Below are 17268 nucleotides of genomic sequence, written 5' to 3'. Positions count from 1 at the left end.
CAGTGAGCGCTCTGTAGGGAAGGGGCACAGAGACCGAGGAGATGATGTGTGTGGACGCAATGCCAGGCCAAACGCCAAGGACCATCATCGCCACTTAGCAGAGAGCTGCATCAAACGTTCCCTGGTGGTACGAGGGGTCATGTACCGCACATCCCCCATTGCATTATACAACAGCAAAGCACGTCCGAGATCAGCAATTACAGGAGAAAAAGCCTTCTATGAATCGAGGACACTCAATGGAAATGGCAACTGAATGCAAAAACCACGTATAACTTCCCATAGGACTGGAGGAAAGTCGCGTTGTGAGGAGGGTGTTGGGGGCTCATACCTGCGTAGCGTAGGGGGGCGTCTTTGTCTAGCGCTATGAGAGGAGGGTCCAGCAGAACCGCATTGTCGTTTTCTGTTACTATCCCGTGGTACGTGGTCTCAATCCATGGCTTGTGTTTATTCACTGCAGAAAAAGAGAGAAAAACAATGAGAAATGAGACCGCGAGTGAAATGTCCGGTTACTAAATAACGGAAGCGGCAGCTTTCTCCTGATAATGGAAGCGGCAGCTTTCTCCTGATAATGGAAGCGGCAGCTTTCTCCTGATAATGGAAGCGGCAGCTTTCTCCTGATAATGGAAGCGGCAGCTTTCTCCTGATAATGGAAGCGGCAGCTTTCTCCTGATAATGGAAGCGGCAGCTTTCTCTACTCTCTGCATCAATTCCTCAGTTTTCAATATCTTTGTTTGACATCAAAGATTGGAAAATTATAAACATTAAAAGGAACTGCACCAGGTTGGTTTTGTCCTCCGCTATCCTTATCCCCCGTACACTTCAGACCGCCATCTCGGCCGGCTCTCCCATACACAGGAGCGCTCCTGTCTCCTAGGGCTCCTGTATTCTCTAAGAGAGCCGATCTCAGGCCTCCCCGAGGGGAAACAAAGCGATGGGCAGTCCGAAATCGGGCATGTCACATCCTTATCCATCCCTCATCTGGCTGCGGTCCCATTGATGTCAGAGCTTTCCAGACTCAGATTGAGCATGCGCAGGACTGCGCCATTTATCTCCGGCAGTCCCATAGACAATGAATGCAGGAGTGCTGTGCATCCACTCCATTCAGGTGGGGACTCAGAGCTTCAGTGTCAAAATTGTTGAGGGTCCAAGGTGTAAAGGGGGCTTTACACGGTAGCGATATCACTATTGTGCGTACCCGTCCCCATCGTTTGTGCAACACGGGCATATCGCTGCCCGTCGCGCACAAAATCGCGCTCCCCAGTCACACTACTTACCTTCCCTGCGACGTCGCTATGGCCGGCGATCCGCCTCCTTTCTAAGGGGGCGGGACGTGCAGCGTCACAGCGACGTCACACGGCAGGCGTCCAATAGAAGCGGAGGGGCGGAGCTGAGTGGGACGTAACATGCCGCCCACCTCCTTCCTTCCGTATTGGCGGTGGAGGCAGGTAAGGAGATGTTCGTCGCTCCTGCGGTGTCACACGTAGCGATGTGTGCTGCCGCAGGAACGAGGAACAACATCGCTAATGAGAGGTGAACGATTTTTGGTTTTAGAACGAGCTCTCCGTGGCCAACGATTTTTGCCACTTTTGCGATCGTTTTAGGTCGCACATAAGGGCCACACGCTGCGATAACGTTAATGACGCCGGATGTGCGTCACTAATGACGTGACCCCGACAATAAAACATTAACGATATCGTAGCGTGTAAAGCCCCCTTAAGACCCCCAGTGATCAATGATCTTTGGTCCCACACAAGAGCCTTTTTATGCCTAGCACCTTGTGTTATCACTGAACAGAGGAATCTATCACTGTAAATGCAGCTTAAATAATGTAATCTGAATACAAGTGATTAATACTAATTAACTAAACCTTTCCATAGTGCACTGTCCTGAGCGGAGCAATACTAAAGGCCCAGTCACACACAACGACTTACCAGCGATCCCGAAAACGATGCGACCTGATAGGGATCACTGGTAAGTCGCTGGGAGGTCGCAGGTGAGATGTCACACAGTCAGACCTTACCAGCGATGCAGGAACATAGAGGTCACAGTAGCGACCTGTATAACAATCTCACTGTGACCCTGTCACACAGTGTCAAACACAGCGATGTGTCCTGCCCACCAGGACATCGCCTTTGAAGAAAATAGCCTGGACCATTCTGCAACGACCAGAGATCTCACAGCAGGGGCCTGATCGCTGGTAGATGTCACACATAACGAGATCGCTAGCGGGATCGCTACTGCGTCACAGAAACCGTGACTCAGCAGCGATCTCGCTAGCGATCTCGTTATGTGTGATGGTTCCTTAAGGCCAATTATCTGGATGCCTTTATCTACAATAATCAGTGTTTCTACAATTTGTATGATTGCTGCAATCATGTGATGACCCGGTGACCCGTCTGCTGCCTCGCCCGCCTGCACCATTGATCAGGAGGTTATTGCTGGAAAATGTGCAGAATGGCTGGAGAAGAGTCTTCATGCACACACACGATACCACACATACTGCAGTATTGCCAGGACTGATTGTGTGCATTGTGCTGTACATTGTATGCGTGGTATTACACATCTCTCTGGACAGAAGGCTTGGCTATTGTTAACCTGCAAACTGTAATTGGGCCTAGGAAACTGGGTATTAAAGGGTTATCCCCATCTCCAGGATCCTATACCAATATGTAATAGCTGTAATAATATTATCAAATACCTCCAATTAGAAATGTAGTATAGTTCTCCTGATTAGCGATGTCTCTTACATCATGTGCAGGGCATTGCAGCATAGATATCCATGGTTACAACCACAACAACTATCACTATGAGTGGCCGTAACCATGAATACCTAAGCTGCAATGCCCTGCACATGGGGTAAGAGACATCGCTAATCGGGAGAACTATACTACATTTCTAATTGTACATATTTGTTAATATTATTACACATACTACGTATTGGGTTAGGATCTTTTAGATTAGAATAACCCTTTAAATGTTAAAGTACAAAATATCCAGTTATATTACTGAAGAAGAAATATAATAACTCTTCCGCTGTCATTGATGGAAGCGGGAAGATCTCATACGGGAAGTCAGATCTTGATCTACCATATTGATTTCCAGAAAAGGGATCAATATAGAGCTCCAACCTCCTTATCACTGCTCAGAGATTTATCTCAATAAAGGGGTTGTCCAGGACATATATACTGATGAGCTATCCACAGATCTGTAGGGTCCGACACTAATCAGCTGTGGGCAGAGCCTGTGGATGTAAACAGAGTCCGGAGCCAAAACGCCACCTTCCACTGTGTAGTGGCCATTCTAGGTACTGCAGCTCAGCTACTATTGAAGTGAATGTGATCTGAGAGGTAAGGGTGCAGGAAGACGGCCGTATGACTCGTCCGAGGATCGCATCGCAATGCTCAGACTGGACGGTGGCTCTCCTGACCCGAGCATGACAGCATGTATTTCTATGCAGCTGTCAGGAGAGTTGCCGGCCAGTGCAATGGTGAGGCAATCTTCCAACATGTCATACGGCTGTGTGACTGCGCCCTAAGGCTATGTGCCCACGGGAGAAAGTAACCGCGGAATTTGCTACGGAAAACCCGCTGATTTTCTAGATTTTCCAGATAAATCCGCGGGTTTACGCAAGTACGGACACTCCCCATGTTATCCTCTGGGATTAGGGAGTGCTGTATCAATGCTGAGGTTTTTATGGCTGCGGAATATGCTGTGGATTTCCTGCAGCCGCACGTAACTGCATGTCTATTATTCATGCAGAATTATCTCTGTAATTCCCGATCCTCCACTATGGAGATACAGGGCAGGAATTCCGCCCGTAATCCGCACTGTTTCCGCAGGTTTACTGCAACAGCTCCGCAGAAATACCGCAGCAATGGATAGCTGCGGATTCCGGGGAGCTGCTGCGTGAACCTGCGGAAATACCTGCAGAAAGGTCCGCAGGTACGATCTCCAGTGGGCACAGGGCCTTATACTGAGGACAGCCACTAGACAGTGTACGGAGCAGTGCTGTTTCGGCTATGTACACCGTTGGTCGTTGGGAGTATCGAGTGTCAGAACCTCACTGATCTGAAATTTTTGACCAATACTAAGGATAAGCCAATGTCTACACAGTAACGCCTTTAGAGGGGGTTACCTGTGGGAAAATAACTATTTTGAAAGTGAAGTCCCCGGAGCGATCAACAGGAGATCCAGCATCTCATACCCCTGACAAACAGCCGTTTTGCAGGGGAAATGTAACCTTCCTGGGGATAGCGCGTTTCCCAGACTAAAGCCTCATTCAGCTGTTGGTGTAACAATTCCGTACATGCTCGTAACGGCCACGTATGTATTCCTATGAGGATGTCGATTTCTGGACAGTGGACCCGCAGCCCTCCAATCCTGTTCCATGGACTTCTGAATGGTGGTAACACGCCAGTAACCCACATGGTCGTTATCATTAATCATGTTAATGGCCGCCCGACTTTGAAGGTGCTGTGAGATTACTGACAAAATTATTTGGTTAAGGCTATGTCCGCACTTTGCTTTTTACCTGCTTATTTGCGGCTTTTTCAACTGCAGCGTTTAATGCCAAAATGGATGTGTTCTGCTTTTCAAGCAGAGTCTATGGGAATTTGGGTTTCTTGTCCGCACTATGCTGTACAAAATGCTGTCTTTTTGTGGCAGAAATTTGGGCAAAAACTCTGCTTTTCCGTTCAAAACGCAAATGGCAAAAACAATTGACATGTTGCTTCTTTGAAAAGCAGAGTTTTTGCCCAAATTTCTGCCACAAAAAGACAGCAGTTTGGACAGCATAGTGCGGACAAGAAACCCAAATTCCCATAGACTATAATTGAAAAGCAGAACACATCCATTTTGGCATTAAACGCTGCAGTTAAAAAGCAGCAAAAAAGCAGGTAAAAAGCAAAGTGCGGACATAGCCTAATTGACAGTCTAATTGAAAAGTTTTCCCACTGTGTGTGGGCAGAGGATGACATCCTCATGTGGCGCTCAAGGGTGTGAACACTCCCTAGGGCTAAGTTCACAGGACGAGTATTTGATGCATTGTTTGTGTTGATTTTCTGAATCAATTACCTAAATGATATTCCTTGCTTGCATTTTTTTCATTTGTTTGTTTTGTTTGTTTTTCGTACATCAAATAAACCTATTTACTTTCCTCTTCCTGAGCTTTGATAAAACTTAATTGGTAAAGTCAAGTGCCCATTACAGGGTGGCACGGTGGCTCAGTGGTTAGCACTGCAGTCTTGTGGTGGCTCAGTGGTTAGCACTGCAGTCTTGTGGTGGCTCAGTGGTTAGCACTGCAGTCTTGTGGTGGCTCAGTGGTTAGCACTGCAGTCTTGTGGTGGCTCAGTGGTTAGCACTGCAGTCTTCTGGTGGCTCAGTGGTTAGCACTGCAGTCTTGCAGCGCTGGGGTCCTGGGTTCAAATCCCACCAAGGACAACATCTGCAAGGAGTTTGTATGTTCTCCCCGTCTTTGCGTGGGTTTCCTCCGGGTTCTCCAGTTTCCTCCCACACTCCAAAAACATACAGATAGGGAATCTAGATTGTGAGCCCCAATGGGGACAGTATTGCCAAAATATGTAAAGCGCTGTGGAATTAACAGCGCTATATAAATGAATAAAATAATAATTATGTGTGTTATCTGCACGTCCGCTACAGAAATGCAAAGCGCATATGGGATTTTTTTTATATGCAGATTTTCTGCATCTCATATAAGGCTATGTTCACACAGGGCATTTTGGTGCGTTTTTTTAGCTGCAGATTTGCCTTGGTTTTATGCAAATCCATGCTAATAAAACACTGCTTTTTACAGTCCCAGCAAAGTCTATGAGATTTCTGAAATCTCATACTCTCACACACACACACCTACACATTTTTTCCTGACTGTTTTGTCAAATACCTGCGTTTTTGCTGCAGATTTCAAAGAATGAGCGTATCAATTCTTTGCGTTTTTTCAATGATTTTTATTAGATTTCCTGCCACAAGATCAGGTTTTGCTCAGTAAAAAAAGCACTAAAAAAGCCCTGTGTGAACACATAGCCTAAGGGCCGCTTTACACGCTACGACATCGCTAGTAATTGCTAGCGATATCAACCGCGATAGCACCCTCCCCTGTCGTTGTAACGATATTTGGTGATCGCTGCAGTAGCGAACATTATCGCTACGGCAGCGTCACACGCACATACCTGCTCTGCGACGTCGCTGTGATTGCCAAACAATCCCTCGCCCTCCCCCTGGAAGAAGAAAGTTTGGAGAAGGCTTGGAGTGGCTCCTGATCCAGGGCACAGCACGCCCTCTGTAAGACATGGCGGAGGCGGTGTGATGGCCAGGCATGCAGGGCTCACAATGGCCCTGGGGCACTAGTGGTTATTGATGATGTGACTGAAGACAGAAGCAACAGGATGAATTCTGAATGTACGGGGCGAGACTTTCTGCTCAGACTCAACCAAGTGCAGCATTGATTGGATGAAGCTTCACAGGCAGATGGGCAATGACCAAAAACATCCTGCGCAAGCGAAGAAAAGTGGAATATTCTGCAATGGCCGAGTCACTGCCAGTAGAGATGTGCAAACTCGAGGTTCGGTGTTTGGATCAAACACAGACTTTACAAAAAAAAAAGAAAGTTCGGGTTTCGGGTGCTGTACATAAGCTGACCACTTGTGCGAGCATCGCTGTGCTCGGGTCCAATCTGTGATCGGCCCAGTATGAGCCACTTGCAGTGTTTGAACATCTCGCACTGGAGGTAACAACATGATCGGATGTAGTGTGCACCACAAAAAAAAAAAGAAGGAAAAATCTCGCCCACCCTTGGGAGTGATTTGTTTATGGCTGGCTGCATGTAGGCACAGATCCAAACTGCCCAATTAGTGACTTCCATTGGGGTTCAGGTCAAGTCCGGGTCCCAAACCGAACTTTATCTAAAATCCGGCTGAACCGAACTTCCACGGGTCCGCCCATCTCTAATCATCAGATCTCAGCCCCATCAAGCTGCATTTAGGGCAGAAGGAGCCACAAACAAGAAACAAGTGAAGACACCGCAGCAAAGCATCACACAGGAGGACACCAGTGATGGGGACGTCCATGGCCTCCAGACTTCAGGCAGTCATTGCTGCAAAACATTCTCTACAAAGTATTAAAAATTAACATTTTAACTATGGTAAAGTTATTTTGTCCAGTTACTTTTGAGCCCCTGAAATGAGGAGACTTTGTAGAATAATGGCTGCAATTCCTAAACGTTTCATAGGATATTTGTGTTCAACCAATTTAATTACACCTGAAAGTCTCCACTTCAATTGCATCTCGGTTGTTTCACTTCAAATACAAAATAGTGGCTGCAGAGCTGAAATCACGACGATTCGGTCACTGGACAACTATTTCTGGACCTAAGTGTATATAAAACTCTCATCCACTTTGCAGGAGCTGTAACATTCTGTGGTTTTTTTGTGTATTATTATTATTTCTATGTGTATGAAAATACTTAGCAGAAAATACTTATTGTGGGAACTTATCCGAAGACTCCCTGGATGTATATAGATGGTCAGGGTGTTTCATTCTGGGAATCGGTGGGGTTTTTGAGATCACATCTCTACATATGACATGAGAAGATGATTTTTTCCGATTTTCCCCTTTACCTCCGGTATGGCCGGACACTGTCAGGTGCTGTGGGAGCCCGGATAAATCTCACAATAATTACCATTTACATTCCATCAGTCCAGGGGAGCGGCTGTGACTGATAGACGACTGCACTTGCCCTGAGGCTACAATTACGCAGCAGAAGGAGCGAGGAGAGACCCTGTCACTTGCCCCATTGTCTGCGGTCTCTGTACATTGAGGCCTGCAGGCCGGGATACCTGTCCTCCACATCACTAATCCCACTTATGCAAACATGGCCGTCATTAGCACCTTGGGTTCATCTACATTTTCTTTCTCTGCTAGCGGAGGCTGACAAATACATGCAGATTTTTGGTGCCCATCGGATCCCTCCATCTGACAACAAGGGACTAGACAATAAAGACATTAACTAGAAAACTGACAACCCACAATGGTAATTACTAACATGTCACCAAGTCTATTGTGTTATCAGAACAGATCACCCATGTCCTGAAGACGCTTGTGATTATGGGGCTCATTTCTGGGGACACAGAGGCCCCCCCCATCGCTGCGTCCATCACACGCCAGAAGTCGCAGGTCCCTATGCTGTGATACGTGTTTGTAGAAACGTTAATCCCACGTCTCTGCACAATTCTTGTTTTCTCCTCACACGAGAACCTTGTAATCTTACCCAATATTAGTTTTGTGCTGTTGATTATACGTATAATTAGACGCTTGTGCTGTGATAAACACAGGTGCACGTTTCCGCCTCTCACCTATCAAGCTCCTGCCTTCAGCTTTCCATCAAACATTAACACCAGCAGAAGCAGTGGATCCCCGGCGCGGTAAACACGGCTGCTGCACCATTTGCTATTTCCTACACAAATGGCTTTGATTCTCTTGTGGAGCGACGTACACAGCAACGTGGTAACAAATAACCAGGGAATGCAACGCTGAAGCCCAGGGCACAAACACAGGAGAAAAGCTGTGAGCGCCCGGGAGGCACACGGAAAGACCACTGTGACCACAACATGGCCGGGACCAGTCAGGACAAGATCACAAGCAATGACAATGCTTCAGATCCTAAAATAAACACATTTCTATTCCCTATAATGGAGAAAAGCTGAAGCATCAACCCCTCTCTGTCCCCTCTGCGCCCCCTCTATGTCCCCTCTGCGTCCCCTCTAGGTCCCCTCTGCGTCACCTCTTCTCCCAGTGTGAACGAGGCCTAATTGAAAAAACAAACTTTAGCGTTCTCGGCCCAATCATGTCTGCGACTGGGTCTGTGTGTGGCTCTGTGCACTCGTCTGCATTGCAAAGCCTGCCCCCAAAACAAGCCAAGACTTGACCTAAATAGGGAAAAGTCTAGTGCTCAGGTATAATGACTAACGTGCATGCTAGAGAAGCAAATCAATTTGCAGGACGCTGGTCCAGCTAGTAGTCCTTTGCCTCCAGACGAGAGCCCTGCGAGCCTCCTGCTACCTGCCATCCCTGGCGTCTCTCCCGATTAGCAGGCCCAGATTGAGGTCATGTGGGCGACACATTGTGACCATAATCTCAAGCCAGGTCTACAAATCAGAAGGGGCACCAGGGACGCCGGCAGGTATGAGCACGGTCACAGGGCTCACGTCTGGCAGCCAGGCTCCTGGAATCTGTTCTCTCGTCTCTACTACAACATACGCTGGTTGTCTGAACTTGGCCCAATTCTGTTACTGGGGCTATTGTCCGGAAATGTACTCCGCAATAAATTCTCAAACTGGTTTGTAAAGCTGCATTGTCTCCATCTGTACCAAATATAAAGATGGATCGGTTTGTATTTCTATGACTCAACCCCTTAGATTGTCTTACATACAGAATGCAAAATAATCGGCTCTGTAGGCATAATGACCTGGCATTTCCTACTTGTAAAATAAGGGATTTTTTTAGTTGTGTATATTACAGATGATTGTAGATAAATTTGCATCAAAAACTGGATCTGACAGATGAGATCAGTTTTTGGTAGTAGATGTCACAGGCCACGCCCACCTGGATAAGTGCAGACCGGTGGAGTCCAGTGATCACACCTGGAGTGGGCGATAGGCCTGCCCAGAGAATAAGAGAAGGACCTGTGCTAAGGTCACCCGGGGCACGGCTGATTTCCCAGTAAGGAACCTATTTGCTAATAAGTCAATACAGCTAGGCAAACTACAACAGTTCCAAAAATACACAACTGGCAAATGTCAACGTCTTCTGGCTCCCTAAGGCTATGTTCACACATGGTGTTTTGCCTTGGTTTTATGCAAATCCATGCTAATAAAACGCTGCTTTTACATTCCCAGCAAAGTCTATGAGATTTCAGAAATCCCGTGCACAAGATTATTTTTTCACGACAATTGGAAAACTGCTGCTTTTATGAAAATTGCATCATGTCAATTCTTTCAGCGTTTTTTTTCACCACAGAAAGCAATGATAAAGTGCAAAAATGCTGCAAAAAGTGCAAGTGCTGCATTTTTGCTGCTTTTTGGGTGTATGAAACAAACTTTATTAAACATGTTTTGTGAACAAATTACACACAAATGCAGCAAAAGAAAAACAAAAACGTAGCAAAACCTGTTTTGTTTTTTTTTGTAAACTGGCAAGAGAAGAGAGCAGGTTTTGCCCAGAGAAAAAAGTAGCACAAAAGCAACATTTGAACATCACCTTAGTAAGGTTTCTAAAAGCTTCTTTCTCAGTGTCAGGTACTCTGGCACAATACATATAATACAAAAGATGTCCATCACCAAAAACCATGGCTAAGGCTGCTGTCACACATCCGGTTTTTGCAGTCAGGCACAATCCGTTGTAAAAACTGATGCAACGGATAAGGCTGGTTTCACACTACGTCTTTTTAACATGCGTCAGGAATGTTTTTTTGCTGCAAAAGCGGATCCTGCTTTTACAGCAAAAAACGCATGCTAACGCATCTGTTATTTTGCAGGATCCTGTCACTGGATGTTTAGGGGCGGGCATTGGAGTCATGTGATCGGGAGTGAGGGGAACTAGACTGGGAGCCGGCTTCTGACAGCTGCAGACGCTGGTAACCAAGGTAAACATCGGGCTTGGATACCCGATATTTATCTTGGTTACGAGTGTCTGCAGCTGCTAGGAGCAGGGCTGCCTGCACACGTAACCAACGTAAACATCGGGTAACTAAGAGAAGTGGTTACCCGATATTTACCTTGGTTACGAGTGTCCGCAGCTCTCAGGTGGGAGAGAGAGGGAGTGGAGGAAGGGGGAAAGACAGAGATAGAGAGAGTGAGGGAGGGAGGAGGAGAGACAGATCACGGGAGACCGGTTCTGGGCATGCTCAGTACTTTCTGGGCATGCTCAGTACAAAAGCAGGATCCTGTTACAACGCAACTCAACGCATTCTGCTAGGCAGGATCCAGCACTCATTGAAATGCATTGCAGCTCGCGGCGCAATGTGAAGGATCCTGTGAGATGCGTTATTTTGACAAAGCTAAAAAACGCTACAAGTAGCGTTTTTGAAACATGTTAAAATAACGCAAAAGTACGGATCCTGTGTCTAACGCACGCAAACGCATGCGAACGCAGGTGGACGCGAGTCCATTGCAAATGCATTGAAGTGAAAACGCATTTGCACAGGATCCGTATTTCCGCTAAAATAACGTTCTGGACGGATGTTAAATAAACGTAGTGTGAAACCAGCCTAAGGCGAAAAGACGGACCAGTAGCATCAGTTTTTTCCATCAGTTCCTTCAGTTTTTGGACGGATCTGTTGTGCAACTGAGCATGCTCAGTAGAAAAAAAACGGAATCCGTTGCTGTAATGTTTTGTATGCCGCATTACGACAGATCCAGCACCCATAGGCTTTCATTGTACATGACGCCAGAACGGCGCCGCTGCCAAAAAAAGTTACATGCTGCATCCTTTCCGGCAGCTGGACACAGAAATTTCGCCAGATCCGGCGCACGCCGAATGCAATGCAAGGGCATCAGGCACAATCTGGCGATAATACAATTCAATGAGGAAAAAACGCATCCAGTGCCAGATCCGTTTTATCCGGTATTCGCCGTATTGTGCCTGACGGCCAAAACCGGATGTGTGAGAGCACCCGAACCTTCAGAGTTGAAGGGCAAAAGGTTTTGAGAGCAAAGAAAACAGTGGTGCCACCGAAGCACAATCACGCCCAGCGGTCAATGTTATGGCACCAACTAAAGCTTTAATAAACTTCTATCCATGCAGCGCAGACATTAAAGCTATGTGCGCATACTGCATTTTTTTGACGCTGCGTTTTTGGCCGCTAAAAACGCACAAAAATGCATAAAACCGCACCCGCGGCAAAAAAACGCACTGGTAAAAACGCATGAACTTTTACTGCGTTTTGTTGCGTTTTTGGCTGCGTTTTTCCAATGCATTGCATGGGGGGAAAATGCAGAAAAAAGCAGGAAAGAATTGACATGTCGATTTTTTTTTAAAGCTCAAAAACGCAGCTGGGGAAGCAAAGTCATGCAGTTTTCAGCCCAAAAATGCACAAAAACGGACCCGAAAAACATGCAAAAACGCCACGAAAAACGCACTGTGCACACATAGCCTAAGGCAAACTCTACCTGAGGAAATTAAGATTGTGGTCCCCGATGGCCTATATCTACCAATCCCGGTCCACCCCAAGAGAAAGCTCCACACCATGGCTACCGGCACTGACCAATGTGGCCAGTATTTACATCACTCAGAAAGCCAGGGAGTATGGAGAACAGACTTTCCATGATTATGGAGTAATGGAGGCCGCGGTCTACGGCAGCGAGAAGCTTTTTATTCCTTCTCCAGCCTTTTAATATTGGTTACACATAAAAGCATAATCATCCACAGGCATAAAACTACTTTCCTTTGTTATGAATGAGAAACGCAATTATAAAAAAAAAAGTAATACTTGAAAGTCAAGTGGGGAAAAATTGCTGCTTTAAAATATAAAAGAGATTTATATCAATTAGGCCTTAAAAAGCCACAGTGAGAAAAGCGTCGGCTCCACGCCGGCCTGTAAGGTCCGAACCGGTGTGAAATTAGGGTGGAAAAACAGTGGGAGATAAAATCAGACGAGTGAAGGAAATCAGACATTAGGCTGCGTAATGACACCCTCCGAGGCAACGAAGAGTTAGGGGTACTTTGTTTTCTCCTCCAAGTTTATCCATCTCCTCCAAACAATAATACTACCGATTCAATGCGGAAGAGCTGAGGACACAGCGCCTCGCACCTCCATCACTTCACGGCTTCTTTGAGACTTTATAATTGAAATTTGGTTCTGCCCCCGAAACATCAACAGGTGCGTTCCCATCATCCACTGACACTGATCAGATCCATGTTTGGAGTTTAACCAAATCACGTCAATGACCAGAAGAAAACAGAACTTGTACAGTTGTGCTCGAAGGTTTACACACCCCGGCAGATTTTTTGCTTTCTTGAACTTTTTTTTAGAGATTATGAAAGACAACACAAAATCTCTTTCCACTGGGTGAAGCCATTTATTGTCAAACTACAGTGTTTTCCCTTTTTTAACTCATAATGACAGCCAAAAACATCCAAATGACCCTGATGAAAAGTTCCCATCCCCCAGTTCTTAATACAGTGTATTGCCCCCTCTAACATCAAAGACAATTTGAAGTCTTTTGTGGTAGTTGGGGATGAGTCTCTTTATTTTCTCAGATGGAGAAGCCGCCCATTCTTCATGGCCAGATGGTAAAGCTGCCCTTTCTTCTTGGTCAGATGGTAAAGCTGCCCATTCTTCTTGGCGCCTCCAGTTCCTGTAAATTCCTGGGCTTTCTTGCATGAACTGCGCTTTACTTGAGTTCTCCCCAGAGTGGCTCTATGATACTGAGGTCAGGAGACTGAGATGGCCACTCCAGAACCTTCACTTTGTTCTGCTGTAGCCAATGACAGGCCGACTTGTGTTTTGGATCATTGTCATGCTGGAATGTCCAAGTATGTCCCATGCGCAGCTTCCGGGCTGATGAGTGCAAATTTGCCTCCAGTATTTGCTGATAACGTGCTGCATTCATCTTTCCTTCAACTTTGACCAAGTTTCCTGCACTTTTGTATCTCACACATCCCCACATCATCAGTGATTCAAATCTCCATGCTTTACAGTAGGAATGGTGTTCCTTTCATCATTGACACCTCTCCACATGTAACGTTTATGGTTGTGGCCAAAAATTTCGATTTTGGTCTCATCACTCCAAATTACCTTGTTCCAGAAATTTGGAGGATTGTCTCTGTACTGTTTGGCATTTTCGCAGTAATGGCTTTTTTCTGGTGACTCGACCATGCAGCCCATTTTTCTTCAAGTGCCTCTTGAAACAGCCTCACCACTAGTTTTCAGTGACTCCTGTATTTCAGCTGATGTTATTTATGGGTTTTTCTTTGCATCCTGAACAATTTTCCTGGAAGTTGTGGTAGAATTTTTTGTTGGTCTACCTGATCGTGGTTTGTTTTTTACAGAGCCCCTGATTTTCCATTTGTTAATCACTGTTTGAACACTGCTGACTGGCATCATCAATTCCTTGGATGTCTTTTTGTATCCCTTTCCTGTTTTATGCAGTTCAACTATCTTTTCCTATAGATCCGTTGACAATTCTTTTGCTTTCCCCATGACTCACAATCCAGAAACATCAGTGGCTGGATGAAAGCTGCAAGAGTCTGTCTGGATCCCAGAAACTCACTCAGCTTTTATGCACACACACTGTTTACAAGCAAACAGGTCACAGGCGAGGATGTTACCTTTATTAGCCATTCAAACCCATTTGTGTCAACTTCTGTGCATGTTATCAGCCAAAATCACCAGGGTGTGTGAACTTTTCATCAGGGTCATTTGGATGTTTTTGATTATGATTTAAAAAGAAAAAACACAGTAGTTTGACAATAAATGGCTTCACCCAACCACTAACCATGAGTGGAAAAAAGATTTTGTCTTATCATACTTATTCTCTAAAAAAGGCAAAGAAAGTAAAAAATCTGGCGGGTTATGTAAACTTTTAAACACAACTGTATATCGCCTGCATATTCCACATTGCTGTACAAAGGTCACAGACTAGTAAATGATAGCATCAGATGTATCCACAGTACTGGCCGTCCACACCCGGCGTTGCTCCGGACAGATTCCCAGCACCAGTAATTGTCAGCTATAAATTTGGGTCATTTGAGTTGTAAAAGAGCTGTAATCTTAAGAGAAAGATCCTAAAACCCGAGCTTGTGTTATTTATAGGGCGCGCGAGGAATATAATAAGTAACCGCAAATCAAATAATGTGTCTGCCAGAGGTTCATGAATTATGCAGCAGCTCGGAGACTGCAGTAAGTGAACACGGCTCGTCCACTGCAGTAAGGAGCGCAACGCAGGAGGAAGGGAAGGAGCGGCGCCGGAGTTTACTGGGTCAATACACTACCCCAGACTCCTTCACAGTTTAATGCTGGCTGCACGAGAGATGGAGTCCTGCCAATTTACATTAAACCCTCCAAGGACAGATCCCTATGGCAGGTAATAAAGTGAACTGTTGTGTATTTTATACAGTGGAAGCATAGAGAGCACATGGCTTCACGTGGACGGTCATCAACGTGCGTCGAAAACCCCTCTGCACAGACACAAACGGGAGATGTAAGGCTAGGTTCACATTTCCGCCAAAATGTATCAGTCACAATCCGCGGCTCTGGTAAACAACGGAATCTGTTTGGCGGATTCCGTTGTTTCCCATAGACTTATATGAGTGACGGATTGCGACTGATGACCTTGCGTTGCATCCGCTGCGCGACAGTCAGTCGTTTTTGGACTGACCGCCGGGCGGAAACAACGCAGAATGTAAAGTTTTTTGGGCCGTCAAAATTAACGCACCGCGCAGGAATCCGTCACACTTGTACTGTTTTTCTATGGTGCTGGATTCCGTCGTAATCCGTCTTACGACGGAATCCAGCGCTGGATTCCGTCATGCTCTACTGAGCATGCCCAGCAGGTTTGGAACACCCACTGGGTTGTCCCAAACACAAACGGATCATGACGGATCCATCAAAAATCGGACGCACGGCGGATGCAACGGATCAGTTTTTTCACAGTATTCCTGTGAATGGAATCCTGTGAAAAACCCTTCCGTTGCGTCAGTTGACAACTAAAAAACGACGGGTCCGTCGCTGACGGACCTGACAGATTTAAAAAGACAGAAATGTGAACCTAGCCTAAAAGTGGACGGAAAAAACGAAACACGTTTTATCAAGTAATGGTGGACAGTACAGGCTTTCAATGATGGAAGCGTGGACTAAAATACCCAGCAATCAGGAAACGCAGCGGACACTGAACATTTTGAGCATTTATCACATTTATCGGGTCTACAGTGAGAGGGTAGACTCTCAATGTAAGGGAACACATACACCAGTCAATTATCGTCCTACACAGACTGCCAATCACCCAGATCCAGAAAACCGCTCATTCATGTGAAGAAACTAATTTAAGGGTATGTGCGCACGTTGCTTTTTACCTGCTTTTTACCTGCTTTTTACCTGCTTTTTTGCTGCTTTTTCTTCTGCGCTGTTTAATGCCAAAATGGATGTGTTCTTCTATTCAAGCAAAGTCTATGGGAATTTGGGTTTCTTGTTCACACTATGTTGTTCAAAATGCTGCCTTTTTCTGGCAGAACTTTGGTCAAAAACTCAGCTTTTCAAAGAAGCAACATGTCAATTGTTTTTGCCATTTGGGTTTTGCACTGCAAAGCTGAGTTTTTGACCAAAGTTCTGCCACAAAAAGGCAGCATTTTGAACAACAATAGTGTGAACAAGAAACCCAAATTCCCATAGACTTTGCTTGAATAGAAGAACACATCCATTTTGGCATTAAACAGCGCAGAAGAAAAAGCAGCAAAAAAGCAGGTAAAAAGCAGGTAAAAAGCAACGTGCGCACATACCCTAAAGGGATCCTGTCAGGTCCAATATGCAGCCAGACCCACGAGCAGTTCTGGGTGCATATTGCTAATACCTGCCTAACCGTCCCTGTATACACTAGCATAGATAAAGGGATCTTTAGAAAAAGTATTTCTAAAGATATTTTATCATATGCTAATGAGCACCGGGACTAGTCCCAAGGGTGTTGCTTCCCTTGCTAGTCGGCCCCATTAGCATGTTAGTGCGCCCCTGCAAATGTGCTATCATGCTAATTAATACGCAATGTCAGAGGATGGTCTCACTCACCTCTCTGCTGCCATCGCCGCCCGACGCGGGATCTCGGCTCAGTGTGCAAGATCCCGGCCGGAGTTTCGGTCATGTGCACTATGAAGCTGGGTGTACGCGTCCCGGCTTCAAACTCACTGAAACTCCAGGGTCATGCGTAGTGAGCCGAAATCCAGCGTCAGGCGTCGATGGCTTCGGAGAGGTGAGTAAGATCACCCTCTGACGCTGCGCATTCATTAGCATGATGGCACACCCACAGAAGCGTGCTAACATGCTAATGGAGCGAGAGAAGCAACGCCCTTGGGACTAGTCCTTGCGCTCATTAGCATAAGATAAAAGATCTTTAGAAATACTTTTTCTATAGATCTCTTTATCTATGCTAGTGTATACAGGGGCAGTTAGGCAGGAATTAGAAATATGCACCCAGAACTGCTCGTGGTTCTGGGTGCATATTATTCCCTTTAAGCTTGCAAAAAAAAACCCCGTTGTTCAAGCCAGCA

General features: G+C 45.9%; 1 protein-coding gene across 4 annotated transcripts in view; it reads right to left on the bottom strand.

The window, feature by feature from the left end:
• Positions 1–17268, bottom strand: part of CLSTN1 (calsyntenin 1) — a 171630-nt gene that overhangs the window by 140659 nt on the left and 13703 nt on the right. For all 4 annotated transcript variants that reach the window (XM_075328274.1, XM_075328272.1, XM_075328273.1 and 1 more), the window contains exon 2: positions 329–451. In XM_075328274.1, the coding sequence (XP_075184389.1) occupies positions 329–451 (123 nt within the window). The remainder of the gene's footprint in view (positions 1–328; positions 452–17268) is intronic.

This window comes from Anomaloglossus baeobatrachus, chromosome 11 (assembly GCF_048569485.1).
Source record: "Anomaloglossus baeobatrachus isolate aAnoBae1 chromosome 11, aAnoBae1.hap1, whole genome shotgun sequence".
NCBI classification, from domain to species: Eukaryota; Metazoa; Chordata; class Amphibia; order Anura; family Aromobatidae; genus Anomaloglossus; species Anomaloglossus baeobatrachus.
The sequence above is the reverse complement of the archived record's forward strand: the minus strand, read 5'-3'. Positions and strand labels throughout refer to the sequence as shown.